The sequence below is a fragment of the Pleurodeles waltl genome, chromosome 3_2 (genome assembly GCF_031143425.1).
Source record: "Pleurodeles waltl isolate 20211129_DDA chromosome 3_2, aPleWal1.hap1.20221129, whole genome shotgun sequence".
NCBI lineage: Eukaryota > Metazoa > Chordata > Amphibia > Caudata > Salamandridae > Pleurodeles > Pleurodeles waltl.
The window spans coordinates 119925419-119948082 of record NC_090441.1 but is presented as its reverse complement, the minus strand read 5'-3'; the positions used below and the strand labels follow the sequence as shown (position 1 = coordinate 119948082).

Here is a 22664-nt window from a genome sequence, read left to right as displayed (position 1 = left end):
CGGCGGTGAAGGTACAGGGACATCCTGAGTGGATTCACGGCACTAGGTGCAGATCCGCACCATCAACAACAAAGACCGACGTGCCTGCAACGGATGAGCTCATGCAACCCGTGGAGCAGCGCAGCATACCAGAAAAAGGGGAGACAGACCAGACCATTCCTAAGAACCACACTGAGAGCTCCTCACCAAGTGTCAGGTGACACCAACTGATGCAGTTGAATGAAGCACACAACATAATCTCGAAGAAGGGTGATGGTCACACCTGCAGAAAAAAGGACTCAAGAGGACACCGCAGGGCAGGTCCATGAAGCGCCCCTGAACAAAACGACTGCAGAAGAGAAGCAGAGGACAGCACACTGTGTGCCATTGCTTCACTGACAACTAGAGAAAGTAGCTTAGAACTGAGTAACAGAAAGACTTAATATCTATAAAGTTTTGCCATGCTCCAGCAGTTCTGTAGTAAGAACATCTATTCCTTTTCTGCAGTTAAAGTCCTACATCTTACAGAGCAGGAGATAGCCCACAGATATCTTAGAATACAACAAGATGTAGCGGAAGCACATAAAGAAATGTTTGATTTAATGGCTATAGACCCTTAACACATGAATGCATTGGATACTAGCATATCATTTTGTCTATGTTTAAATAATGAATACCTCTTAGGTGTATACCTAAATGACAAAATATGTGTTTCATCTAAACAAAATGTGTAATGCCATCCGAAGATATGTATTTTATTGATACGTTATTACTATGCTTCTGCAATGTATATATATATATATTTTTGCAATCAAGTATGATATTACTATCAAAAAGGAGAGATTGTCGGGAAAAATATATATGCACATGTATGTACCTATAGATATGATACTTTAGTTCCAATTCTCTCCTCCTTTATCTGAATCCCAGTAAGACTTCCCTACTGACCTCTCTGACACCTATGCCAGTTGTACAATCAAACCTCTCCAAGCCACGTTGTTAAGTTTAGCTCGGTCTCGCACTTTTAGTTCAGCCAATCAGCAACCCAGCCCCTTTCCTTTAGGGACCACCTGTTGTCTGTGCACGTGTTCATGCTCACACTGCATTATGTATATTTTACACTATGGACTTTAAGTTGTGTGTATGCAGCATTTCTTTTGTGCCCATGTTTGGACTGTGTCCCCTTTTGGGGTTGTGCTGTGACAGCACTTATTAACATATATAAGTGCCTGACTTATATGCTTCAGGGCAGAAGATGCCAGCTTGTAAGACGTAACACTGGGATGTGCGTCTGCCTTCTGCCTTGGCATGCCAATAAACCTTGGTACCTCAAGACACATTTCATCTGTTCCGGAGCCTTGCCTGGTGTTTGTGTTTTCTTTGAGCCACTCTGGGGAGGGTTGAAAATAGTTTCCTAACATGGCCTCCCAACCTAGGAGGGGTGCCACATGGCAATTGACCCCCCTGATGTCCCGGATCCTGGCGGTGGCCTACCCCGATTTGGATGGGTGCGTGAGGACATCACAGCAGACACAAGGGGGTGAGTATCAGCACATTCTGCTATATTAGCGCACAGTGGAGGTGTCTGGGTGGGGGAGGAGGGCTGTGGCTATCTCTAGGCCAGGTCGGTTTCTGTAGGCTAGGCCCCTCCGTTAGGCATGGCCCTGTACCCCCGCCGCCCACCTCTGTAGGGTGCTAAGTACAGATATCCATGGTTGGGCCTCACCTATGTGTGCATTTGTCGTCCATTGACTTGTAGGCCAAGTCACAATAATTGAGTAGTGTACCCCGAGTGCGCGGCGCAGTGCAGGGGGCTTCTGTGTCTGTCCTCTCCGCCAACGGTGCTGCCAATGCATGCACTCAACATGTCTTTCTTTCTTCTCCCCCCCCCCTTTTTTGGTTTTCCTGTTCATGTGTGCATTAGCATCATCAGGCGGAGGAGAAGTGGCATCGGCGCACGAGGGAGCTGCATCTCACATGGCCCCGGAGGGCCATGCAACCGACTCAGAGTACACCAGTGAGACGGAGGGCGAGGGGGGCTCCACAACGGGGACCCGTGGAGACGTCAGTGACACCGACACGTCCTCGGAAGGGAGCTCCCTTGTGGTGGCGGCACCACCCGTGCCCACCGCAACAACAGGTACAGCCGCCACCCAGCGCACCAGCCCCGCCCTCCCAGCAGCCCCTCAGCGTTCGCCCCGTGCCCGCTCGGCCAGGAAGCCGGGCATCTCCTTCGCCCCTGGCACCTCAGGTCCTGCCCCAGTTACCCCTGCTGCCCTCAGTGCGGAGATCATTGACCTCCTCCAGACGCTCATTGTTGGGCAGTCTACCCTTTTGAATGCCATCCATAGGGTAGAAAGGGAGGTGCATCGGAGCAATGCATACCTGGAGGGCATTCATTCGGGTCAGGCTGCCCATCAGCGATCGTTCAACGCTCTGGCCTCAGCACTGACGGCAGCAATTGTCCCTGTGTCAAGCCTCCCCCCTCCAACTTCCTCAACCCAGTCCCACTCCCCTGTTCCTCTGCCTATCCCAGACACACCTACAGACCAGACTGCACACACCTCAACACCCAAGGGCAGCTCATCCAGACATAAGCACCACAGATCACACAAGCATTCACCCAAGCAACATCCACATGCAGACATGCCAACAGCCACTGCCTCCTCTGTGTCCCCCTCCTCCCTCCCTGTGACGTCTCCACTCACACCTGCATGCACACCACCATCAGCCAGTACGTCCATCACCACCACACCCACAAGAACAGTCCACACACGTGCAGTCACCACCCCCACTGCCATTTACACGTCCCCTGTGTCCTCTCCCACTGTGTCTGTCACCCCCTCTTCCAAACCACACAAACGCAGGCAGTCACCCACCCAACAGCCATCCACCTCACGTCAGCCTCCAGCACAAGCACCTGCACCCAAAGACAGCACACTTGACTCTCCTACAACCACATCCTCTCCCTCCACTCCCATACCCACTGCACCTAACCTTCCCATTGCTCCTAAAAAGTTGTTCCTCTCCAAAATGAACCTCTTTGCATCACCTGACCCACCCTCTCCATCTCGTAAGAGTCCAAACAGCACCTCAGCCACCACAAGCCCTGCACCTACTAGGACCATCGTTCAGGGTTATTGGAGTCCACCAGCTCCTAGGGCAGGAACATCGGCCAGCAGCAAGGGGACAGCCAGCCCACCCCCTGGGAAAAGAACCAGAAAAGGGAAGGGCCGGCGCAACAGGCCTGAGACGGCTGCCCCCAAGGACACCACCCTTGCACCGTCACCTGGCCCATCCACAAAGGGAGGCAAGGGCCCCAGAGATTCCGCCAAGGGGGGCAAGGGCAGCAGGGCGGACAAGTCCGGCAGCAGGCGAGCTGCCCAGGAGGGCCCCACCAGCCCCATTTGGGGTGTGACGGAGGACACCCAGGGGGCCAGGAGTCCTGCACAGGAGGGCCCCGCAAGCGATAGGTCGGTTGGCGACTGAGCGGGAATGATTGCCCAGATCTGGTTCCCTAGGAACACAAGACAAGCACCGCCGTGAGAAGCACCGCTGAACAGGGCCCCGCCGTGAGAAGCACCGCTGAACAGGGCCCCGCCAAGAGAAGCACCGCTGAACAGGGCCCCGCCAAGAGAAGCACCGCTGAACAGGGCCCCGCCAAGAGAAGCACCGCTGAACAGGGCCCCGCCAAGAGAAGCACCGCTGAACAGGGCCCCGCCGTCTCTGCACCGCTCCGCTGGGCCCTTCATCTCAAGCACCGCTCCGCTGGGCCCTTCCTCTCAAGCACCGCTCCGCTGGGCCCTTCCTCTCAAGCACCGCTCCGCTGGGCCCTTCCTGTCAAGCACCGCTCCGCTGGGCCCTTCATCTCAAGCACCGCTCCGCTGGGCCCTTCATCTCAAGCACCGCTCCGCTGGGCCCTTCATCTCAAGCACCGCTCCGCTGGGCCCCGCCGTCTCTGCCCCGCTCCGCTGGGCCCCGCCGTCTCTGCACCGCTCCGCTGGGCCCCGCCGTCTCTGCACCGCTCCGCTGGGCCCTTCCTCTCAAGCACTGCTCCGCTGGGCCCTTCCTCTCAAGCACTGCTCCGCTGGGCCCTTCCTCTCAAGCACCGCTCCGCTGGCCCTTCCTCTCAAGCACCGCTCCGCTGGGCCCTTCCTCTCAAGCACCGCTCCGCTGGGCCCTTCATCTCAAGCACCGCTCCGCTGGGCCCCGCCGTCTCTGCACCGCTCCGCTGGGCTCTTCCTCTCAAGCACCGCTCCGCTGGGCCCCGCCGTCTCTGCACCGCTCCGCTGGGCCCTTCCTCTCAAGCACCGCTCCGCTGGGCCCTTCATCTCAAGCACCGCTCCGCTGGGCCCCGCCGTCTCTGCACCGCTCCGCTGGGCCCTTCCTGTCAAGCACCGCTCCGCTGGGCCCTTCCTGTCAAGCACCGCTCCGCTGGGCCCCGCCGTCTCTGCACCGCTCCGCTGGGCCCTTCCTCTCAAGCACCGCTCCGCTGGGCCCTTCATCTCAAGCACCGCTCCGCCCTTCATCTCAAGCACCGCTCCGCTGGGCCCTTCCTCTCAAGCACCGCTCCGCTGGGCCCTTCCTCTCAAGCACCGCTCCGCTGGGCCCTTCCTCTCAAGCACCGCTCCGCTGGGCCCTTCCTCTCAAGCACCGCTCCGCTGGGCCCCGCCGTCTCTGCACCGCTCTGCTGGGGCCTGCCGTCTCTGCACCGCTCCGCTGGGCCCTTCCTCTCAAGCACCGCTCCGCTGGGCCCTTCATCTCAAGCACCGCTCCGCTGAGCCCTTCCTCTCAAGCGCCGCTCCGCTGGGCCCTTCATCTCAAGCACCGCTCCGCTGGGCCCCGCAGTCTCTGCACCGCTCCGCTGGGTCCTTCATCTCAAGCACCGCTCCGCTGGGCCCCGCCGTTTCTGCACCGCTCCGCTGGGCCCTTCCTCTCAAGCACCGCTCCGCTGGGCCCTTCATCTCAAGCACCGCTCCGCTGGGCCCCGCCGTCTCTGCACCGCTCCGCTGGGCCCTTCATCTCAAGCACCGCTCCGCTGGGCCCCGCCGTCTCTGCACCGCTCCGCTGGGCCCTTCCTCTCAAGCACCGCTCCGCTGGGCCCTTCATCTCAAGCACCGCTCCACTGGGCCCTTCCTCTCAAGCACCACTCCGCTGGGCCCCGCAGTCTCTGCACCGCTCCGCTGGGTCCTTCATCTCAAGCACCGCTCCGCTGGGCCCCGCCGTTTCTGCACCGCTCCGCTGGGCCCTTCCTCTCAAGCACCGCTCCGCTGGGCCCCGCCGTCTCTGCACCGCTCCGCTGGGCCCTTCCTCTCAAGCACCGCTCCGCTGGGCCCTTCATCTCAAGCACCGCTCCACTGGGCCCTTCCTCTCAAGCACCGCTCCGCTGGGCCCCGCAGTCTCTGCACCGCTCCGCTGGGTCCTTCATCTCAAGCACCGCTCCGCTGGGCCCCGCCGTTTCTGCACCGCTCCGCTGGGCCCTTCCTCTCAAGCACCGCTCCGCTGGGCCCTTCATCTCAAGCACCGCTCCGCTGGGCCCCGCCGTCTCTGCACCGCTCCGCTGGGCCCTTCATCTCAAGCACCGCTCCGCTGGGCCCCGCCGTCTCTGCACCGCTCCGCTGGGCCCTTCCTCTCAAGCACCGCTCCGCTGGGCCCTTCATCTCAAGCACCGCTCCACTGGGCCCTTCCTCTCAAGCGCCGCTCCGCTGGGCCCTTCATCTCAAGCACCGCTCCGCTGGGCCCCGCAGTCTCTGCACCGCTCCGCTGGGTCCTTCATCTCAAGCACCGCTCCGCTGGGCCCCGCCGTTTCTGCACCGCTCCGCTGGGCCCTTCCTCTCAAGCACCGCTCCGCTGGGCCCTTCATCTCAAGCACCGCTCCGCTGGGCCCCGCCGTCTCTGCACCGCTCCGCTGGGCCCTTCATCTCAAGCACCGCTCCGCTGGGCCCCGCCGTCTCTGCACCGCTCCGCTGGGCCCTTCCTCTCAAGCACCGCTCCGCTGGGCCCTTCATCTCAAGCACCGCTCCACTGGGCCCTTCCTCTCAAGCACCACTCCGCTGGGCCCCGCAGTCTCTGCACCGCTCCGCTGGGTCCTTCATCTCAAGCACCGCTCCGCTGGGCCCCGCCGTTTCTGCACCGCTCCGCTGGGCCCTTCCTCTCAAGCACCGCTCCGCTGGGCCCCGCCGTCTCTGCACCGCTCCGCTGGGCCCTTCCTCTCAAGCACCGCTCCGCTGGGCCCTTCATCTCAAGCACCGCTCCACTGGGCCCTTCCTCTCAAGCACCGCTCCGCTGGGCCCCGCAGTCTCTGCACCGCTCCGCTGGGTCCTTCATCTCAAGCACCGCTCCGCTGGGCCCCGCCGTTTCTGCACCGCTCCGCTGGGCCCTTCCTCTCAAGCACCGCTCCGCTGGGCCCTTCATCTCAAGCACCGCTCCGCTGGGCCCCGCCGTCTCTGCACCGCTCCGCTGGGCCCTTCATCTCAAGCACCGCTCCGCTGGGCCCCGCCGTCTCTGCACCGCTCCGCTGGGCCCTTCCTCTCAAGCACCGCTCCGCTGGGCCCTTCATCTCAAGCACCGCTCCACTGGGCCCTTCCTCTCAAGCACCACTCCGCTGGGCCCTTCCTCTCAAGCACCGCTCCGCTGGGCCCTTCCTCTCAAGCATCGCTCCGCTGGGCCCTTCATCTCAAGCACCGCTCCGCTGGGCCCCGCCGTCTCTGCACCGCTCCGCTGGGCCCTTCCTCTCAAGCACCGCTCCGCTGGGCCCTTCCTCTCAAGCACCGCTCCGCTGGGCCCTTCATCTCAAGCACCGCTGGCCCATTGGCAGGGCCGGATCTGTGTCGGGCAGGGCTTCACGAAGCACTCTGGGCACCATGCCTCCTCCATAACCAGTGGAGTCTGTAATCCACCAGATGGACTGTGGCTTTGCACTCCCCAGGATGGTACAGTGGGCAACCCACCTACTGTAGAGACTTGAGAGACTGTGGCTTTGCACTCCCCAGGATGGTACAGTGGGCAAGCCACCCACTGTAGAGACTTGAGAGACTGTGGCTTTGCACTCCCCAGGATGGTACAGTGGGCATGGAGGCCCCTCGTGGATCTGGCGTTGTGGACTCATGTGGCTGAGGTGCCCCCCCTTCCCTTCCCCCTGAGGTGCCTGTGGTTTTATTATCTGCTCCCCAGCAGTGTTCTCTCCAATGGAATCGGGTCTCGTATATGGGCTTTGCCCATGTGTTAATGCACATTGGCCCACGAACAATGGCATGTACCCAATATGTGCCGGACTTTTGGACTATGTATACATTGTTCATGTTGTGATTTATTTATTTTAAATATCTCATATTTCACTTCAGTTCAAATATGCTTTAATATACTTCTATTTTAATGATCATTTTATTGTGTCTTTGAATTATTCCAGGGGGTTTGGGGGGTGTAAATCTGAGTTGTTGCTCTGCTTTGGTGTGTGGGGATTTGGGGGGTGGGGGTGGGTGTGTCGCGTATGTGTGTGCCCGTTACCTTTTCTCCTCCCCCCCTCCCCTGTGTCGTAGGTGCAGTACTCACCGTTGTCTCCTGCGGCGGCGTTCGTGCTCCTGGTAGAGGAGCAGGTAGACAATCGCTGGTAGGATGTTTAATTCGGGTTCCATGCTGTCCTGATTGCTCGTGGAGTGTATAAAGGTGAGCGTTTTCCCGTTCGTGGTCTGTTTCCGCCGTGTTTTTATTGGCGGGGCTCCCGCCCCGGAAAAGGTGGCAGATTGGTGGGTCGTCATAGGGTGGGCGGTACATTGTCTGCCGCCTGTCTGTTGGCGGTGACCGCCGCGCTGTTTGTTTGCCCCGCCGTGGCGGTCGGAGTGTTAAAGTGGCGGGCTGTGTTGGTGGTTCCCGCCAGGGTCAGAATTCCATTTTTTTTACCGCCTGCCTGTTGGAGGGTTGGCCGCCGCTTTAACACCGACCGCCAGGGTCAGAATGACCCCCTAAGTAACGGAATGGGAAGTGTGGCCCCCAAATGCCTATATTCTTGGATTGGCTGGGTGAAGTTTGGGTTTGGCTTTAGGCAGATGAAGCACGTGTGTCAAACAGAGTACAGTTCTATGCCTCCTACCAGTTTTCATTTAGATTGGCTGTTGCTAACCTTTCCATTAGACCATCAGCAATATCTATTCATGTTATTCCACTGTAGGCTTATTGTTCTCTTTCCCAGTGAGGTTTTGTATAAATGGGACCCCCAGCACATCCACAGAGTTCCTCTGAGGTGTAGTGCACTGAAAGGAAGTGTCTTCTTAGGAAACCCCTTTAAAATGAGATTTATAGCATTAATGTGTAAATCCAGTAATTTGCAGTGACTAACCTTGTCAGTCAGTGCCTGCTCTGGACGGACAGAAATACAGGTGGTCATTGGAAGTATGTATCATTATTGTATTTAAATAGTATACATAAAGTTTATAAGACAAACAAAACAAGCATATGAAAATAGCATTCCTGCATGCAAATAAGAAGCAAAACGTTCAAAAAACTTAGTAACAAAAAAAAAACTGAAGGAAGATACACCCGATTAAATGTATGGAAAACTGAGTTCCATTTAGTTAGCCTATTCCCATTTAAAAATAGCATTAAAATCTGCAACTCTTTTATTGATTGATTTTATGCTTTAAATATCATGTGGTAGAGGACGATATTGATCACATGTTCCGAAATAGTAGTACTATCTCCTGATCAAAATAGGCAAGTGAAGATATTTAGGGCGTCACTGTATTTGCCCATGTGAAACAACTGATACAGGCTTGAAGGGACGCCATTACGCGACACATACTCCTTTGGCGTAGTGCAAAGCAAGTTGAAACACAGAAACTGACATTAACTTGGGTCCTGGGATCGACTGGTAGGGCCCACTCTGGTATTCTGTGTTCATCAACATGGACATGATGTGGAAGAGACTTACATTTTCAGTCTGGACTCACCTATAAAATGGTACAGATTTGTACACTGCATCAGCCTCCTTAGTCGTGGTGAAAAATGTTCTTAGTGGGACGATACACACATATTATCTAAGAGAAGATGGAGCTCCATTAACAATAAAAGGAAGATTCATCACCAAGACCACACCAGAGAAATAAACCGGTACTATTTTATAAGCACTCAGTCCACCATTTTGCTGATACATCATGTGCCATCCCACCAGCATGAGCAGTCTGATGTCCAATAACGACTCATAGCCGGGTGTGATCTCTCATATGACCAACACTACTAGCTATGAATCATACAGCAATCAGAGTTCCTCACTGCGCTGTTCTCTGTCCCTGCAAGCACCAGCCAGCATTATTACCCAAAAAGTGTGCTAGGAGAGAACCTAGATTTTCCCTTACTTTTCCCTGCCTTTCAGGAAGCTCTGGAGACGCCATTTATCTAATTCCATTACTACCCTCACAAAGCTGCTGGGAACTGTATGGCAAAAATAGCAAGAATACATGCTGCCCTGGTGTTACCACTTATTATGCCTCCTGAAACTTTCCATCTGGCCATTATCTCGGGATTTTTTAGGCCCTCATCTACATGAACCCACTAATACTCCTGTGTGCTGGATTTTATTTGAATTTGGTCAATAGTTGTAGAAGAAATACAGCAGTTAATCGCAGGGCTAGCTAGGTGAAGATATGTCTGCTGTCACAACTGGCTTGGGAAGAAAGTTTATGATTCATTCATTTACATTTATATCGATACTGGTAACATGCTGGAGATGATAGTTGAAAAGAACTGCGACCTCTAGATGGAGATAACTACAAAGGACGTTTAAGCTTTGATCTCAAGGGAGTTGTATTCATGTGTGTTTACCTTTTCTTCATGGGAACGAGAGGATTGCATAAGACCCCTTCATGATGCTTCAAAGCGAAGTGTGATGGTATACAGATGTCACCTGTGAGGTGTTTCTACGTACAGACAGACCAGAGAGGGTTTTGCAGTGTGGTCTTGAACTGTTCGTTAGCTTTTTTCTTTGATTTTGGGAGTGTAGGTTGTGGTCTAATGTTGAACGGGGTCTGGGAAAGATTGTGCTGGTGAAATGTATGTGTGTGTTCAGCTGACTCATTGGCTCTTAAGTTCATTAAGAACTCTGTCTTTTGTGGTCATCAGTTAAGCACAGTGCACAGCAAAGTTGTTCATTCTGCTACAATGAAAGCGCTATGATAGCACAATTATTAATTAATATGTATTTGTTTGAATTAAAACTCTCTTAATATGTAGACTCATTGTGTTTTAAGGATTGATACCTTTAGTTAGCTATTGCGTTTGCAAAGCACTGGATCTAAGTGCAAATTAAATTGTTTATTTGTATGCAAATGTTGTTCACCTGATTCTTGTTTTGCTTTCCCTACTATATACTATCAAATTTAATTTAACTTTTTATAAAAATCCGAGAGCCCTGCTTTTCACTGGAAATGCATGGTAGTGAAAGTTAGTGGACCACACTTTTTTCGTTTTGTCCTTTTGTTTCTAATGAAGCTTTAGTACTAGATTACTTTATTTTTACTTGTGTTGTTTTTGTAAATATTAAATTTGATAATGAATACTGGTCAGGTATATTTTCTCGAAATGACGTTTCCAGAACTTCCGTCTTTCTGTGTAGTTTAAATTCATAAGTTTTAGATAAACCTTTTATTTCACATAGGAACAGGTGTCTTTTTGGTTTCACCATGGTGCGGAAAGGCATACGTTGAACTGTTTCTTCATCAGACACTTTTTACTGCGTACACTCGTTATTTATTTTAACTTTAAATACTTCGAGCAAACAGCAAACTGTATCCTACTTTGTTTTTAGAGCTGCGTATGTCTCAAACGTGGACTCATGCTCTGTGGGGAATACGACAAAGTCACTCATTAAAGTCTAGACGTTTTAAAAAATGTTATAAGAGCTTTTGACATAAACTTGCTGCTTGCCTGTGTAATATTTGTCCGGTCACCATCAGCGCGGGGACGATGATGTCACTTGTGTATGCTTTACTAACAATAAGACAAGTGTTCATTATTTTTAACTTTTCTTTGTAACATTTTTGGTTCTAAAAATCGTACCCTCATTTTTACTTGCCAGTTTAACGCTGGAGCTGCAGAAATATAGTCTTTATTCCTCTTTGAGGAATTTTCTGTTTTTAGCCTGGCTTGATTCTCATACAACTTTTTATGAAGGTGCTTAACTTTTTCACGTGGCTGGTCGAACTGTCTGTACTCTCAAGTGTCAACAGAGCACGAAACCGAATTGGACACGCCCTCCTGGTTTATTAACTCCTCTCATTGAATCTTGTTTTTTTCAGTTTCGGATTTTTCCAAGAGGCTTAAATGTCCTCTAGTGGTCAACCACAAACACAATTCAAAATGATTAAAAATATAAATGCATGAGAGCTTGTGTACTGTAAAAGGCATGATACATAGACCCGTCTGACACCTAAAATAAGCTACTCGGTAAATTCCGGAGCCAAACAATAACAGGCCTATGGTGCCTTCGTCGGGGGAAGCGAGACTGGTCCTATTAGTGAGTAAATTGCTAAGGCAGAGAGAGAGAGGCTGACGTGTCATGTTGCCGATGACAGAGAACTATCACTGCACTGTTCCTGGCTCAGCACAGTAAAAGCTCATGAAATGCTGAATAAGTTCAATGCAACTCTCTTCTCTGACTAGATCCTTTCTGTCTGACATGCCCCCCCTTCAATTCGTAGCCCAGTGCTGCCGAGGCGCTGCACTACTCCCAAGTACTATTTTACCATTTAAAACCCTGACCTAGTGTGTATCAGACTACAAGTGTTTTTATGTTTTCTCTTTTGATCACCTCCCACCGCTAGAGCGTGTAAAATGAATACTATAAGCAAGGCGAGCTCTTACCGAACAGCCCGAATGCCCCATTCAGTAAAATATGTGTATGTAATCAGGACAAGCTATATGTATATATGAATAAATCATCGAATTTGAACCTTAATGTACTTTCTATTTTTTTTTTATTACTTACTTTTGGCTACTGTCGCCACAGCTCTGACGTCATCTAATATAAAGACTTTGTGACAGAAAACAAACATTTTTTGCACATTGACGTGTATTAGTAAGAGAGATTTTAGTAGGGAGACACTGAAAACGCTGGGGAAGAATCAACAAGGAACGACTCTCCTATTTGGAGCTGGCAGTTTTGAGGGACGTATAGATTTGGGGGAAAAACTATTTTTAAAAAAATCTCTGAGCCTCCACCCATTGGCACCACTTTATCAGAATTTTATATTTTCCCCTCACTGTGCATGTCTCTGTGTCTGATGCAAGTTATGAGACTGGAATGTGTGATTAAGATAAACTGCCACACTTGATATTATTTTAGTCTTTTAAAAAAAATATATATATAAATGCACTTTGAGTGAGTTCTAGAAAGCTGCTAGGTATAATTATTAATTAAATATTAACAAAAACAATATAGTTTTTTATTAACATTCCTGTGAATTAAGTGCTTTTTTTACTCATTTGTGGTCCCATATGGCCATTGGTAGGTTAAACGGCACTAAATGTGTCTGTTTTCTTTTAGCGCAATCGTGCGTTTCTGGTTTAACCGTTTCACATACACCAGGCCAACGTCGTGCGCATCATTATTTCACACACTGGGTGTAATATTCTGTCGAGCTTTTATTTCAGTATTTGTTGTGCTTGAATGAATACTCACGCGCGCGGCCCAAGTCCGAGCTGGTCCAGAGCCACGCTCTGTTGTTTATTCCTATTATTTTTCGCTACTGCCCATTTCGGCGGCCCCTCTCGGCATTGGGCTTCGGGACCCGGCGTCCGGGCCACTGTGAGCCCGTGTGAGCGTTCGCCGGACTCAGGCGGGCTGAGAGAGCTGCGCCACAGCGCGGCGCGCGGATCCCTGTCCGGAATGGAGGGCGCGCGGCGCGGGCCTCGCGAGGAGGCAGCGGCTGCGCTAGGCCCGAGCGCAGGCGGCTCGCAACCAGGCCGCCTTCCCAGAGCTCCGCTCCGCTCTCTGGGCGGGAGTCCCTGCTCCGCGTCTTGCTGGCTTCCCTCCGCCTTCCCTCCCCGCCCCGCCTGCTCCCTCCCTTCCCGCTGAACTCCAGCCCCTCTCTATCAGCCGCTCACTCCGTCTCAATATGTCTCAAGATGGCGGCCAATGTGGGATCGATGTTTCAATATTGGAAGCGCTTTGATTTACAGCAGCTGCAGGTCAGCCTATCTTCCTCTCTCCTTGTCTTCTTGTCGCCCGGGCCTGGGGGCTCCCGCCGGCCCGCTGCGGGGCTCGGTGGGACGCGGGAAGACCCGTGCTGGGCTCGGGGCCTCCTCTCATTGATAACGTTTTATCAGAAATTGATCCTCTTTGTTCAATTCATCGATCAGCCAAGATGGCGCCGGGGCTGCGGGCGCTACGCTCCCCGGGCTCGGCGCCGCTGTAGCAGCCGAAAACCCTCTCTTTTTCACTCCGTGACCTGTCTTTTTGGTGGACTTTTATCTTATTTTCCGCCTTTTTTGTGTATTTCGGTGATTTTGTTTCTCTCTGTTTCTCCTCGCTGCCGGCCGCCGCTTCCTCCAGTCAGCCGGAGCCGCCTTCGAGGACCAACCGCCCCTCGCAGAAGCGCGTCATTTTTATTTTTTAAAATGTTTATGCTGTGAAATGAACTGTTACCTTTCTGGATTATTGTATTTGCATCACCCGCTGAAATGTTTTGTGGATTTTAGACGGTTTTGAGGGGGGAGCAGGGGTGTTTATTTACATTCAAGATCCGATAGTTTTAAACATTCTTTTCACTTCACATATTATTTTAAAACGAGAATTAGGTTTTCAATTTGCAAGGACATGAATGGAGTTCGTTCGTTTATTGTGGGGGAAAAAAAAGTTTGTTCGTGACTCGTGCTGTACTTGGCTTTGAAAAGTCGCTCTGCTGTCAGTGTCTTCTGGAGGTTGACGCACTCGCACCCGGCGGGGTTGTGGGCTCTGTGGCCGAGGGGGGTGCAGGGGTACACTTCTAGAACTGGGTTAAGGGGTTCCTGTAGTTATTCATTACTTTTCCTTTAGAAGGGCGTCCTGTCGCACTCTGGGGTCTCCTGTGGCTGTTGTTATGGAGGGGGGGGGGGGATTGCTGAAAGTAGGTGCTCGGGCACTTGGGAGGGTGATGGCGGGGGGTGTCGTTGATATGTATTGGGTTGCTTGCTGGGGGGGGGCGGCCTTGGCCTGGGTTCAGCTAGCAGCCGAGCAGGGCTGACTCGGCTCCTGGTGGCGGCGGACGGTGCACCCCGTGGGCTTCGTATTGACACCCCGTCCCTGCCAGGGGTGGGGTTGTATACAGAAGGTGTAGGGCTCTCTATCGATCCATTGAGGCAGGGAGGCTGCATGTCACCCCCGCCTCGGCTGCTGGTTGCACTTGACCGTGGCCTGCACCCCCTCCCCCCGTGTCCCCCACCGACGGAGTTTGTGCGTCGCATCCTCAGGACCTTTGTTAGTGTGTCATATAGGGAAGTGTGTTTGTGGGGGATCGTTTCTGGGTCACTGTGTCCGGAGTGGTTCGTGCTGGTCAGTTCCGTGCCATGTCCGCGGGGGACGTTGTGGCATTATTGATTTTACCGAGACCCTTTAAATAGCCGTTTTTCAACTTGATTCGCTCAAAGAGCTGCTGGTCTGAGGCGGGGGGTCGGAGGTACATACTAGAACGAGGTTGCCATCCCAAGCTTGTTTGTGGGGACGGACGGAGAAGGCTAGTCATTTTTTCTTAGCTTTATTTTTTTGTAGTAAGGTGGACTGAATCTGTCTGTGGTGGGAGGATGGTCTGAGGGTGTTTTCTTAGTTGGGGGTTGTGCGAGGTGGTGGGTAGAAGCTGCCACCTGCTTCTTTTTGGGGCATGGGGTATCCTTTTGCCCTGTACTGGGGACGCTGGCCTACATAGTGGGACATGTCTCTGAGTCCGGATTAGTCTGCCATCCAATCAACGCTTGAAAATGGGGCGGGGGGGCTTGCTGAATTGTCAGGGCTCAGGCTGCTGTTGTGGAGAGGGAGCCCCCGCTTCCTCCGCCCTCTTGTCTGTGGGGATCCCCTCTGGACACAGGTGTCAGGGTTTAAGCCGCCCTCCCCGCCGTCTGCCTGCCCAGACTGTCCTCGCAGCCCTGAGGAATGCGCCCTCAGTGTGGGAATCCGGCCCCAGACGGCAGCCGCAGCGCAGACTCCGATCAATAGACATTCACGCAAACTTCAGGGGGCAGCACCAGGACACAAAGCGACGTGTTTATCATCGCTTGTCGCTGACACGACTCGCGGCTTTTACGAGGACGCTTGGAATCGGACTTTTTTTTTATTTAAACGCTCATTAGGTGTTGGGATAGCTTGTCTGAATCATGCCCTCCAACAGCCGTTTGCTGAACCTCATACACAAAGGGATCAACCGTTTAATTTTAGGAACCTTTCCGTTGTCCTTTTTGTTTTCACTTTGCCATTTATTTGAGGACGTTTTTTCCCTATTGGTTCAAAATATGAAGTGGAACAGTTTTAGAGCAAACTGTACTTGGTTCTACGTCTCTTAAAACGCACCTCGCGGGCCGTTTCTCTTATTTTGTGTGAATCTGAACACAGATTAAAATTGCCATTTTGGTTCGTAAGAAGTTGGTTGTGTCAAATGTATCATTTACGATTTTAGTTCTATGGCAAGGGCCCTGAATTTAATAAAACAAGAAAGACTTTGGGCTGGGAACTGCCTTGCGTTTTATTACTGCACTCTTGTGACCCGTGAAACAATTTTTGCTTAAAATATTTTTCCATTCTTGGGAAAAGTCACAGTCTGAAATTATCCATAATCGTTTTAATACTTGTATTGATTGGCTTAATATTTGTATGTGCATGTTTTGTAAATAAACCGACCAGACTTTTTTGGTCTAGTAGGAGGTGGGATACTATGATAGAACACACAGTTCTGGAATATTGGAAGGACACGCTCCTAGTTATTTCTGCTAATTTTTAATCGATCTGTATGTAATCCACGCACAGAGCAACCTGGCTTTATACTGGTTATTAATTGCCACATGTACATAAGAAATCGTAAACACAATTCTAGTTTTATAAGAATTTGTTCGACATATAATGCACAAAATGTTTTTTTTTTTTTTTTTAGATTAACCCTTACTGACTAAACTTGTGGTTGATGGTGAACTTTTTTTAATGGGGCACTTATTTTGTTAATGTAGGTTTTCGGTGCTTTGTTGAAATTGCATAGGTCTTTGTTTACTTGGTTATGTTCGAGCAAGTCCGTTTTTAAAATATATAATTTGCGGAGGCGAACCTGAACGTTAATTGTACAATGGCAAACATTTTATATATGCTTTCTTGACTGAAATGTTGGAAGTCAAATGTACATTGTAATCTTAAATCTGTAGGTCAGAAAAGAGGTATCCATGGTGAATTCAGGCTTTCAAACTCTATCTCTAGAGTAGACGATAGAGCTGTAATGAAGTGTTTGCGTTTCATGGGTTTGCAGAGCGTGAAATTAGCAGTAGTGTAAGGTCACTGAGTGCCATTGCCCTTCTTTGGTCAGGGGCTGTTCGCACCATTGCCCACTATGTAATCCATTTTATTTCATATTCTCTCGTCCCAGAATTGTGAATTACTCGGGTTGAAAACTAACTTGCTAACTGCTACTTTAACGTTCTTGAAATCTGGACCTTCTCATCAGTTTTCGAATACTTAATGTTTTGGTGGTATCACTTTTCAGCACACGTTTGTTGACTTCTGATTTAAATAATAACAAAAACACTATTAGACTTCTTTTTATTTTAATTTTATTTTTTCAGATTTTGTATTTGAAAAACACAAATTTTGAAATACCTACCACCAGGAACTGTAAGTCTGTTTGAAACGATTTAGGGGCTCTCTGACCAATTGGAGGAGCAAAGCTGAGTTAATTTATAAAGTGATCGAAATAAAAGATGCTGCTTGGAATGCCCCTGAAAGCAGTGTTAGAGGAGTAGGGTTACTTATTGAACCTGAAAACAAATGACTCCTTGGGGTACAGAATTTATCACATGCGATAAATAGCAGCTATTCCAATTTTTAGCAAATAGCCAGCAATTTTTGACTTGCTGTGCATTTTACAGGGAAAACCGTGCCCCTTTTACTTACGGTATTGTATAATTTAGTACTTATAATGTGTGATACGACTTTTACACACCCACAAGCCTCTTCTGAACCCTTGGTTTCCTACGTCTTTTGGTTGCAAATGTTTGTACTGTAAAAACAATTGCTGTTTGGTTATAATTTTTTGAAAGCATTATTGAAACCCTTTAGAATATCTGGCAACGCACAGGTGCATGCTATAGAAAATGTAGTCAGTGCAATACATAAAGATAATTCCAGAAATGTCTGTCCACTTATCAGCTAATGGTAGAATTGCTTGGAAATTGGAAAGCAAGGGAACTGAAAAGCTGCTTCTCCTTTTATTTGTGCCAGTTGGCATAGATGATCTAGTTGCTTCTTACACTGTTGCAGTAGGTATTGTGAGATCAACAAGCCAAGTGTAATGTTTTGCTACAGTGGTGATGTCATGCTGTTATTACAGGCAAATTAATAATGTTACCATTTGTAGAAAAATAGGATTGTTATACAGACCCGCTGCTGTTGGGTGTCACAGTGATCAGAGCATGAGTTGGTCCCTGAACAGGTCACATACAACCTACTACATCAAAACGTGCCTCTGCGTCCTACTTCCTCGTCATAGTTCTTTATAGAATGAGTAATTCTCACAAACCAACCAGGTGACAATTCTAGGTTCTAATTTACACTTTGAAGAAAGAAATGCCTCCAAACCAATTGATGCATGGTCTAAAGCGCACACCATTAGAAATTACCTTTCATAAACACCTTCTGGGATCAGAAATTTTTTCTCGTAATGAGAGGATGGTTCTATTCTTAGTAGTCCCTTGATTGCAGCAGAACAATAGTCCGTAATTGGGTACCTGGTTTTGGGTGTCTAATTGGCTAAATGGAAATTTAGTAGCTGAAGACCTTAGTGGAAATAACAAGGCCAGAGAGTCGTGTAGTTAGGAGCAAGAGAGGATTGAATAAAAAATAGAGAGCGGGGAGGGGTCATTAATTTGAAAGTAATTTAGGATTATGGGCGTTAAAGTTCTGGTAATGAGTGATTGAACTGGGATTGCCTAGGATTGTTCCTGGTTAGTGTGTGATGGAAGCTTGGACTGCTGCTCCATATCTTGTTTCTATGTTGAACATGTTGTTGCAAAAAAAACCTTTCCTGGTCCGTTCTTAAATCTAGTGTAGCCACATCTATGAAGTCAGCCTAAACAAACCACATCATTGTAGGTCAAAATCTTATCCAACTTGTACAGTTTAGCGAGTTCTTTTTAAACGGACCCAAAATAATTAAGGGATCAATATGCCCCACTTCAGCCTGTTCAGATACTGGTTTAAATTATTAAAACATACCAAATAACAATTATCAGAATATTTAAACAAGTTTAGATCTGCATTGACTTGTATGGTTTTTATAGTCTTCGAGAGAGAGAGAAAAAAAGAGAGAGAAAAAAAGACGAGACACACAGGTGTGCCTGTAATTAAGTTAGCCAGGTCAGCCCACAGGAAATATATTTTTGCAAAATCTGATTTGCATCTTTAATAACTTCGACCAATGTGTGCCAAACTAGGGGAAATGAAGCTTTGAGAGTATAACATCTAAGAGCGTGTCTAATTTGGTGCTTGTCAAACGGTTCAAAAGTTAGAAGGCAGATCCCAACTTATCTTTTCAGTTGGCAATAAAACGAAAATTCTCACAGGATATATTTCTTTTGTATGCAACTCGAAACGGCCACCTAGTGCTCACCAATTGGTTTTATGGCATGGCCTCATCCTTTCGGTGCCTATTCTTTGGGAAAAATCTGCTCAGGCCTTTTAGGGATCTAAGGAAAAATGGAAGGGTATATGTCAAAGTATGCCTATTTTTGTGTTATTCTGTCTGATCCCTGACATAAGAGGGAGTATACATTGCCCTAGGTATTGTAAGAAGAGTTTCAATTCCTTTAAAGACATGCAGGCGAGGACTATGTACAAAACTTTATTCTTTATACTGTCGCAGCCAAGAAAAAACAGAACCTTACACGGGGCCTAAAAGAAAAGAGTTGGCAAAATCAGTCGGGATTCCACAGTCCCAAGAAGTAAACCCACAGGAGAACTAGTACTACTCCTTTCTTTGTGCCAGTCTGCCCGCCATAGCATTCTAGTCACTTTCCTAATTTCTGCTTCTGATCCAATTCTGTGAAAATAGTAATTATAGTTTGCCCTCCGAACCTGTAATCATTACATCCATTTCAATCTTGGCAGTGGGATATAGCATCTAACAAATTTTTGAGCAATACAGACAGCAGTTTAATATGTGGGAGCCTGTAATCCCTGTATAAAAGCCTGTATTTAATTTCCTTATTACAGATGACTTGTGACACACCTACTCCCCTGTAATAAAGAAATGATGTAGCCCTGTAACTGAAATAACTTATTGCAGTTGAGTTCTGACGTCACAGTGCCTGCAGCCAAAGGGGGAAATGCAGGTCCCAGACCATAATTAAAACTGCAGTTAAAAAAAAAAATGAAACGTGACTTTTCCATTCCCGCTATGTGGATGATGAACTTGCTAATCAGAAAGGAGATACAGGAATTTTCTTTCCATGCTTTAGGGGAGTGCTTTCCGAACTTAATAGAATCACCACCCAGTTTTTTGAATGACGAACATTTGCAACCCAACTAGCTTTGATGGAGATGAGGCGAGAGGTTTTTTTTTTTTTTTTTTTTTTTATAATGTAGCTAAAATATTTAGCATTATGTAAGCACATTGTCGTTTAAACTTTTTCAAGGTCAAATCCGTCGGCTAGTTTACTGTGTTCATAATTTCTTCCAGGCAGCTGCCTGTAGTAAACCCCCTCGGAGGCCATCACCCCTTGCAGAGTGTGCTCCAAAGATTGGAACCTCAATACCAGCCTCTGCAGTCAGGGATGTGGAATTCCTATCGCCCGATGCCCGGGACATATTGTTTGGGGTCAAGGGTAACAAGTTTTCATGTTTATTTTGTCCTTGGGACAAGTAGACCACCCCCCTGCAGCACAAACCCTTTAGCTGCCAGTTTACAAAGAAGGGAACTGTCTGCAGTTGAGGTAATGTGTGTTAAGCTAATGTTAATGCTGTTCAAACTTGTATTTATGGTTCATTAATGAGAAGCCTTCATTATTAGCGTGAGCGCTGTAAATAAATGCTTTAAGGTCACACTGCACTACTTACTGACAGTGGTTCCACTAAAAAAAAAAATGTACACGTTTAAAAAGTTTAACAATATGAGGCTAAGTATAATGCTCCTAGAATGCTCTCTGATTAGATGCAAATCATTGCAGATGCTTATAAGCAAGAGTGATGATTCTTTGCTTTCAAAATAAAATGTTCAGAAAAAAAATGCAAGTAGGAAAAAATGTTATGCTACTATGAAATTTTAAGTGCTATTTCTTTGAAAAGCCATTTAGCAAAATGTGTTGATGCATCCTAGTATTTCCCCAAAAATATTCCTAATGGAAACTCAGTGTAACCATTTTCAACGCGATTTTGGGAAGCATGAAAATAAACAAGCACTGGCAAAGCCAACCAATCCGTCATTTTTTTGTGAGTCTTTTGTTTCCATCAATGCATGTCTTGTTTTGACATGGCTTCTGTAACCCTTTATTGTTGTGGGACCGGCCAGGCACTCACCGTTGTAGTAAACATTGGCAAAAATAAGTTTTGGTCTCAAAGCTCACATTGCCACCAGTGGCGTAACAAAGGCCCGCAACCCCCCCCCTCCAAGAGGCACCCCCTTGCACAGCGCCTGCCTTGAGTGAGTCTGGAGGGGGGCCCCTCCATGTTTTTTACAGGGAGGTCCTCTCCAGTTTCGTTACGCCACTGATTGCCACAGTAGTTCCTGGCACTGAACAAAACTACTTTGTGTGCCAATATGCTCCTCGTGGAAGAGCAGAATAAGATCACTCATAGTAAAGCCAGCCAATAGATAGAGAAATAAAAGTTTAATAAAAACATCTTTAACGGCAGACCTAATTAGGGACCCAATTCTTAAAGAAAGTCACAAAAGTGCACCCCTGGTATGTCTTTGCATTAATGGCTTTCATGAATTCACAAGAACTTACATAAGTAGATCAGGAAATTGTACTCCTAGAAAATGTTGGTGAACTGTATTTTGGCACGAGCAAATATGCATGTGTAGATTTGCTCATGTGAAAATCTACTGAGCGTTTACAAGTTCACTTTCCCTCCAGCCACTTTATTCCCAATCCTGGAAGAACTTTTACTTCTGCCATTGTCAGGAGTAAATTTCCAACCTTTCTCATTATGGGAAAAGATTAGAGGAGAGCTGGTGAAAATCCTATAAACATGCAAGTTAGTAGGTTTGCAGACCGACAGGCATCCCAGTCCTGGAACTATTGCTTATTACTTCTTCCAGCCCCAGTATGTAGATCTACAGAATTGTGGCAAAATAAGGAAATTGCTATAGTAAGGATTGAAATTTCAAGTATTCCAGCCCTACTATAGTAGTAGCCCTGGCATAATCAGAGCGGCTATTATGAGAGCTCTTACATAACCAGATTGCTGCCATAATTTGTTGTGCACTACATGGCACCAAAGGGACAAATAGATTTATTTTTACAGGACAAGTAGATTTAAGAAGCAACCTGTCCAATGGACAAGTAGATATTTTATGAAATTCCGCACCCGACTGAGGAGCAAGTTGTGGTTGTTTACCTAACCATAACTACTATACGTAATGGTGTATTTAAAACTGAAAATAATATCCATAATGTAATATTTTCCTCAGAGAATGAGGGTATTACCATAGCAAGAGTAAATAAGAAAGCAACATGACAGAAGAACAGATGCTGCACTTTTGATATGTGCAAAGACAAACCATACATACTTACCAATTTCTCTCCTCAGCCTTTTTCGACAATCACATTGTTATAAGACATTCTAGATCGCTACTTTTATGTAGCGACCTGCAACTCTTTACAACAAAGTGATCTATGTAGAGCTGCAGCTCTCTACCTGGTTTTCTGTCAAGTGTGCTGACATCTGGCCAAGTAGAACTGTAGTATCGAAAATGTGACATGAGGTCCTTCTTTACCAAACATCTGCATAGCTTGGCCTGGACACAGGGTCTAACTACACCTCTATTCTGCCCCACTTCCTTGACTAATTGTGATGGGAGTTAATTCCTACACTTTGGCTTGCCTAAAGGTTGATGAACTGTATTTGCCACTGATGATCTACCACTATGCCCTTCGACTGAGAACCTTTTAAAGTTGTAGCATGTGCCCATGCCATATCCAAGAAGGGTGAGGGAGTAGTTTACATGCACTGCTTTTTTTTATCTCCCTATTTACCTCATACTTTTGCAACGTGATCATCCAATGCAAATGTACTGCTCACTCACAGCCGTGCATGCACACTAAGTTCAGTGTAAGAACCTGAGGCGAAGATCAGGCATTAAACGTTCTTTTAATTCTCAGCAACAAGAACAAAAAACAAGCATTGGCATAGCCAATAGGTCTTGCGTATGAGAGATATTTTGTCTTTGCTATTGTTTTTTTAGCCATATTTCAAATGGTGGAAAGTAAAGATGAAAAGTTTTGACACAGTCCGCATTGACTGTATTACA

At 48.2% G+C, this 22664-nt stretch overlaps 1 protein-coding gene across 4 annotated transcripts in view; it reads left to right on the top strand.

Annotated features, from left to right (window-relative positions):
* The first annotated feature begins 12992 nt into the window (after window positions 1–12992).
* CUX1 (cut like homeobox 1) overlaps window positions 12993–22664 on the top strand; it is a 1145546-nt gene continuing 1135874 nt past the window's right edge. For 2 of the 4 annotated variants that reach the window (XM_069226954.1, XM_069226950.1), the window contains exon 1: window positions 13014–13158. In XM_069226954.1, the coding sequence (XP_069083055.1) occupies window positions 13096–13158 (63 nt within the window). In that variant the 5' untranslated portion in view covers window positions 13014–13095. Of the gene's footprint in view, window positions 13159–22664 lie in introns of all 4 variants that reach the window. The other 2 variants (XM_069226953.1, XM_069226952.1) reach the window with 2 other exon arrangements.